The sequence below is a fragment of the Ranitomeya imitator genome, chromosome 7 (assembly GCF_032444005.1).
Source record: "Ranitomeya imitator isolate aRanImi1 chromosome 7, aRanImi1.pri, whole genome shotgun sequence".
In the NCBI taxonomy this organism is placed as follows: Eukaryota; Metazoa; Chordata; class Amphibia; order Anura; family Dendrobatidae; genus Ranitomeya; species Ranitomeya imitator.
This window is the reverse complement of record NC_091288.1, coordinates 156961961-156968322: the sequence shown is the minus strand read 5'-3', so window position 1 is coordinate 156968322 and position 6362 is coordinate 156961961. Positions and strand designations below refer to the sequence as shown.

The 6362-nt window shown below is 43.7% G+C and overlaps 1 protein-coding gene across 1 annotated transcript in view; it reads right to left on the bottom strand.

Moving 5' to 3' along the window:
* Positions 1-4756: 4756 nt before the first annotated feature.
* Positions 4757-6362, bottom strand: part of KATNIP (katanin interacting protein) — a 259496-nt gene continuing 257890 nt past the window's right edge. The window contains exon 28 of the mRNA XM_069733957.1: positions 4757-4937. Within this exon, the coding sequence (XP_069590058.1) occupies positions 4879-4937 (59 nt within the window). The 3' untranslated portion in view covers positions 4757-4878. The remainder of the gene's footprint in view (positions 4938-6362) is intronic.

Genomic DNA, 6362 nt, shown 5'->3' with positions numbered 1-6362 from the left:
AAGCACATGGGGGTTCAAAGTGCTCACCACACATCTAGATAAGTTCTTTAAGAGGTCTAGTTTCCAAAATGGTGTCACTTGTGGGGGGTTTCCACTGTTTAGGCACATCAGGGGCTCTCCAAACGCGACATGGCGTTCAATCTCAATTCCTGCCAATTCTACATTGAAAAAGTAAAACGGCGCTCCTTCACTTCCAAGCTCTGCGGTGCGCCAAAACAGTGGTTTACCCTCACATATGGGGTATCGACGTATTCAGGAGAAATCGCACAACAACTTTTGTGGTCTAATTTCTCCTGTTACCCTTGTGAAAATAAGAATTTGTGGGCGAAAAGATCATTTTTGTGTAAACAACTGCGATTTTTTATTTTCACGGCTCTACGTTATAAACTTCTGTGAAGCTCTTGGGGGTTCAAAGTGCTCACCACACATCTAGATAAGTTCCGTAAGGGGTCTAGTTTACAAAATGGTGTCACTTGTGGGGGGTTTCCACTGTTTAGGCACATCAGGGGCTCTCTCAACATGACATGGCGTCCGATCTCAATTCCAGCCAATTCTGCATTGAAAAAGTCAAACGGCGCTCCTTCACTTCCAAGTTCTGCGGTGTGCCCAAACAGTGGTTTACCCCCACATATGGGGTATTGGCGTATTCAGGAGAAATTGCATAACAAAATTTATGGTTACATTTCTGTTTTTACACTTGTGAAAATAAAAAAAATGGTTCTGAATTAAAATGTTTGCAAAAAAAAGTTAAATGTTCATTTTTTCCTTCCACATTGTTTCAGTTCCTGTGAAGCACGTAAAGGGTTAATAAACTTCTTGAATGTGGTTTTAAGAACCTTGAGGAGTGTAGTTTTTAGAATGGTGTCACACTTTATTATTTTCTATCATATAGACCCCTCAAAATGACTTCAAATGTGATGTGGTCCCTAAAAAAAAAAAAGGTGTTGTAAAAATGAGAAATTGCTGGTCAACTTTTAACCCTTATAACTCCCTAACAAAAAAAAATTTTGTTTCCAAAATTGTGCTGATGTAAAGTAGACATGTGGGAAATGTTATTTATTAACTATTTTTCGTGACATATCTCTCTGATTTAAGGGCATAAAAATACAAAGTTTGAAAATTGCTAAATTTTAAAAATTTTCGCCATATCTCCGTTTTTTTCATAAATAATCGCAAGTAATATCGAAGAGATGTTACCACTAACATGAAGTACAATATGTCACGAAAAAACAATCTCAGAATCAGCGGGATCCGTTGAAGCGTTCCAGAGTTATAACCTCATAAAGTGACAGTGGTCAGAATTGCAAAAATTGGCTCGGTCATTAAGTACCAAATTGGCTCTGTCACTAAGGGGTTAATAGAGGGCACAATAGTCGCAGTCGCCGGCTTCCTGCAGCGGCCGAGCGATCACTACTTAAGGGAATGAATATTCACTGCTCTCCACTCACATTAACTGCTCTCCAGATATATAGTCCCAGCGTGGAGAGCAGTAAATATTACGGCAGCTTTCCCCTGCTTGTAAGCAGCGCATGTCACTGCCATGCGCTGATTACAAGCATGTATCAGGTGCTGGCATCGGAACAAAAAGCTGCAAGGGAGCGCAAGGAAAGGTAAGTAGGATGGTGTATTTTTTATGTTTTACTAATGGAGGCCATGCATACCAGGATAGGGATGAGGAAGCCATGCATACCAGTATAGGGATGAGGGGAGCATAAATACCAGTATAGGGATAAGGATGAGGGTCAGTGGGCCATGCATACCAGGATAGGGATGAGAAGGCCATGCATAACAGGATAGGGATGAAAAGGCCATGCATACCAGGATAGGGATGAGCAGACATGCACATGCATACCAGTATAGGGATGAGGGGGCCATGCATACCAGGATAGGCATGAGGAGGCCATGGATATCAGGATAGGGATGAGGGGGCCTTGCATACCAAGCTTAAACTCGAGTCAATAAGTTTTCCTATTTTTTTGTGGTAAAATTAGTTGCCTCGGCTTATATTCGGGTCAGCTTATACTCGAGTACATACAGTAATTAAAAAATATGGTGTGGGAACCTCTCTATTCTTAATAACCACCCTTGCTGAAGCTGACAGCTGAGAGTTGCAATCCTCAGCTGTGAGTTTTGCCTGGCTGGTTATTAAAAATACAGGGGAACTCACGCCATTTTTTAAATTATTTACATCACAGGCGACTTTCATCAGTCGCTCCTGCTCCCACTGTTATAAGCGGCAGCAGGTGTCGGTTGACAGGAGCAGTAGTCCCATCAGCCGACACCAATGAGAGGAGGTAACGTTTATACCTCTGATCACACCTGTGGGCAGATGCTGTCTATTGACAGCGTGGGAACCGAGGTTGTCTGACCGGTGGTTATGATTTTACCGCCGATCAGAAGCTGTGCTTGCCGCACATGACAGCGTGACAAACACTCCATGTTCGGGGGGCAGAACCTGAACAGTAACATGGACAAGGATGTTGAAGTCCGTGTTCGGTGTTCATACCCCAACAGTAGGTGTTCGGTATGGACACCGAACATTACTGTTTGGGTTCACCCATCTCTAGTCACAAGCTCCATCCATGGAGTCTGTCAGCTTCTTAATCTGTTGACAATCAACTTGTTGGGCAGCACCAATCCCAGCCTCCAAGACACTGTTCAGAGAGGTGACTCTTTACTTAGGAAAGACCCACAAATTCTCAATAGCATTTTGATTGGGTCAAGTAGGGGCCATATCATTTCTCTTTATCTTTAAGCCCTTTACTTGCAACCAAGCAATGGAGACTGTGATTCATGTGATGGAACATTGTCCTGCATAAAAACCATGGTTTTCTGGAGAGTTGCAGATATTTTCCTATAACACTGCTTGAAGAAAGATTCTTCTAAAATTTTCTCTAATAGCAGCAAGGAAAAAAAAATGACATGACAATTAAGCTCCATGCAGTGTACAAAAATAAGAGAGGAAAAAATTGTTAGAATATCTGAACAAAAAAAGTTTAAGACCTAATAAGAGTGTAATTACAATGAAACTGTCAAATATAACAGCTAGGGGGTCATGCAAATCCCACCGTTGTTACCAGTTTGTCGGTGAGATCACGCAGATCTACCTACCTTCATGAGTTTGTCAGGGGAATGCAACTCTGCTGCCTCAAATCATCAGGGCAGTTATGCTATTAACTGACGAGTAATGGACGAGAACTTTAGAATTTTATGAGAACTCCAACTTACAGGACATCTTGGCCCCTGGATGTCCCAGGCGATCGATATTGTCACCATGTTTCTTATGATGATTCTATAGAAATGAAACATGACATGGATAGCAACATGGATGGAAATTAAGTTGGAGGAAGTTGCAGGAGTTCTGCAGGCCTTACAGTGATGTGAGTCAGTGCGTTATGTTCGTCCCTTCTCTATGACGCCGAAAATATATCTCCAATAAATATCAGATTGATATTCGTCACTGACCACTCACTCCAAAACGTCTAAGAAAATTATTTGGTCAGAGGGAGCTCTATCCCTGGAAATGGTACTTCCTGCCTCTGATTAAACAAATCCCAGTCTTGCTCTATCTTTCTCAAAGCAATTATCTGCTGTAATTACCTGGACACTGCAGGAGGTCCCTACTTCAATGAAAGTTGAAGGGTTAGTAATTAATGCCATATGTTCGATGTGAGGGTGGTATGTCCCCTCTCCGGAGATGTCTTATGGATTTAAATTTTTCTCTATGACAGCAACCCAAAAATGTGTCTGCTCTGGAATGGCAGAAAATGGCCTGGTCCTGAACTGGCTAAAAGGCTTTCACAGTAGTCCACAGCCAAGGACTTAGACATTATCTCCATGCTCAGCTCTGCTTGGCTAATGGGTCATTTTCTATGCACACATAAGGGAGTGCATAGAAAGTGCATAGTCACGTCATTCAGGCTATGTGGCCAAGATCAGGAAATAGTAACGTATTTTCGCCGAGTCCTAACCGCTGCGTTCTAATCATGCAGTTAAATGCGCATGTGCTCATGGAACCATGCGGATTTAACGTATCTGATGAATGGCTATGGGTGAAACTACGCAGCGGAAACTAGCGTCTCCGCTGGAGATTGTTGACATGCTGCAGCTCCTAAACCCACACCACGGGTGAGTTTATGCAGAGTTAAATAGAAGCACAGCGGGAGTAGGATTTCTAAAAATCCCATCCTCTGAGCTTCTGATGTAGAAAGCAATGTTTTGGATGCTTCCAAAAGACTGCTATTCCTGATCGTGGGCACGTATCCTCAAAGCTTACTGTTCAGAGCATGTGTTCTCTAAAACGTAGCAGCTTCCATGAGTGAAATATAGAAATTTGTAATAATGGTCTCTGATTCATGCTGCCTGTAGTTCCGTTGTGGTGTGGTTACATTTGTAATTTTAGACCTTAAATATGTGTATGTTTGTTTTTAAATCAAGTATACTGAAGCCTTGTAGTCATCTTCTTTTAGGTTTACACAAAGTGAATTCCTGCAAAAAATGGCAATCTATTTTATGTAGCTATTTATTGACAATAAGACAGAAACATTTCTATTGTAAATGCTGAGATTTGCTACTTAAAAGCTGAGATTATAGGAAGGAGCATCACACTTAAGATGATTTACAGAATATAGGGCATGCTTAAAGATTTCATGTGAAATAGTAAACCATAAGGAAAAAGACTAAAGAAACAAAGGAAATAAAAGGTTTGCTACATTCGTCTCTTTGGCTTGAGCAATGAAGCATACTACTATTACAGAGGCTTATGTTAGATATTTATTGGGTACATATAAAAATATTTGACATAAAAAGTATTAAATATTTATACAAATTTTGGTAAATAAATAACTCTGGCTATTGCTCCTGTGCACGGATCCTTCTTCAGAACCGTCTTTGTCTCCCGCTCGGTTTGTCAGTTATACAAGTCTTTGGACGTAAAGCTGTAAAACAAGAATTGAACGCAAGACAAGTTATATTTTCAGAGGTTACAATTAGAAATGAGCGAATATCATCATGTTTTCCAGGCAAAAGCTTTAACAAAAAGCGGACAATGGTATACAATAACAAAAAAATTCTACTTTACTAATCTCCACAAGTCTCATGCAGGTACTTCCATGATTCCTCACTTGTCAGAGATAAACTGGCTTCAGCCATATCACCTCAAAATGTGACCGCTGCAGCCAGTCACTGGTGACCACATTGAACTCAGTGATGTCGAAATGTTACCTTTACAACCAGTGAATGCTTGCAGTGATCTCACCATGGCGTTGACACACCAAGATGTCACTGGAGTTGGGTAAACTGAAACTGGCAGTATACCACAGAGGTGTTGGCTAAGGAGTGGCAGAAGATTGTTCGTGATGGTATTATTTGTTTGGTTTCTATACCATTTGCCGCTGGAAATCTGGCAATGACAACCATAGAGGTCTGCTGCAGACCTCTGGTAGTCATGCCAACCCGTCGGTGACCCGCAATCATGTGACGGGATTAGTGACGTGCTTCCTGTAAGCGCAAGTTAAATGCCGCTGTCAGAGATTAACAGCAGGATTTAAGTACCGTATATACTCGAATATAAGCCAACCCGAGTATAAGCTGAGGCACCTAATTTTGCCACGGAAAACTGGGTAAGCTTATTGACTCGAGTATAAACCAGGTATGTATTGTCCCCACATGTGTGGCTTCCCCCGTCGTTGTCCTGCTATGTGTGGCTCCCCCCGTCGCTGTCCTGGTATGTGGCTCCCGCGTCCTGTCCTGGTATGTGGCTCCCCCGTCCTGTCCTGGTATGTGTGGCTCCCCCCGTCGCTGTCCTGGTATGTGTGGCTCCCCCGTTCTGTCCTGGTATGTGTGGCTCCCCCGTCCTGTCTCTGGTATGTGTGGCTTCTCCGTCGTTGTCCTGCTATGTGTGGCTCCCCCCGTCGCTGTCCTGGTATGTGTGGCTCCCCCCGTCGCTGTCCTGGTATGTGGCTCCCGCGTCCTGTCCTGGTATGTGGCTCCCCCGTACTGTCCTGGTATGTGTGGCTCCCCCGTCCTGTCCTGCTATGTGTGGCTCCCCCGTCCTGTCTCTGGTATGTGTGGCTTCTCCGTCCTGTCCTGCTATGTGTGGCTCCCCCCGTCGCTGTCCTGGTATGTGTGGCTTCCCCGTCCTGTCTCTGGTATGTGTGGCTTCTCCGTCTTGTCCTGCTATGTGTGGCTCCTCCCGTCGCTGTCCTGGTATGTGTGGCTCCCCCCGTCGCTGTCCTGGTATGTGGCTCCCGCGTCCTGTCCTGGTATGTGGCTCCCCCGTACTGTCCTGGTATGTGTGGCTCCCCTGTCCTGTCCTGCTATGTGTGGCTCCCCCCGTCGCTGTCCTGGTATGTGTGGCTTCC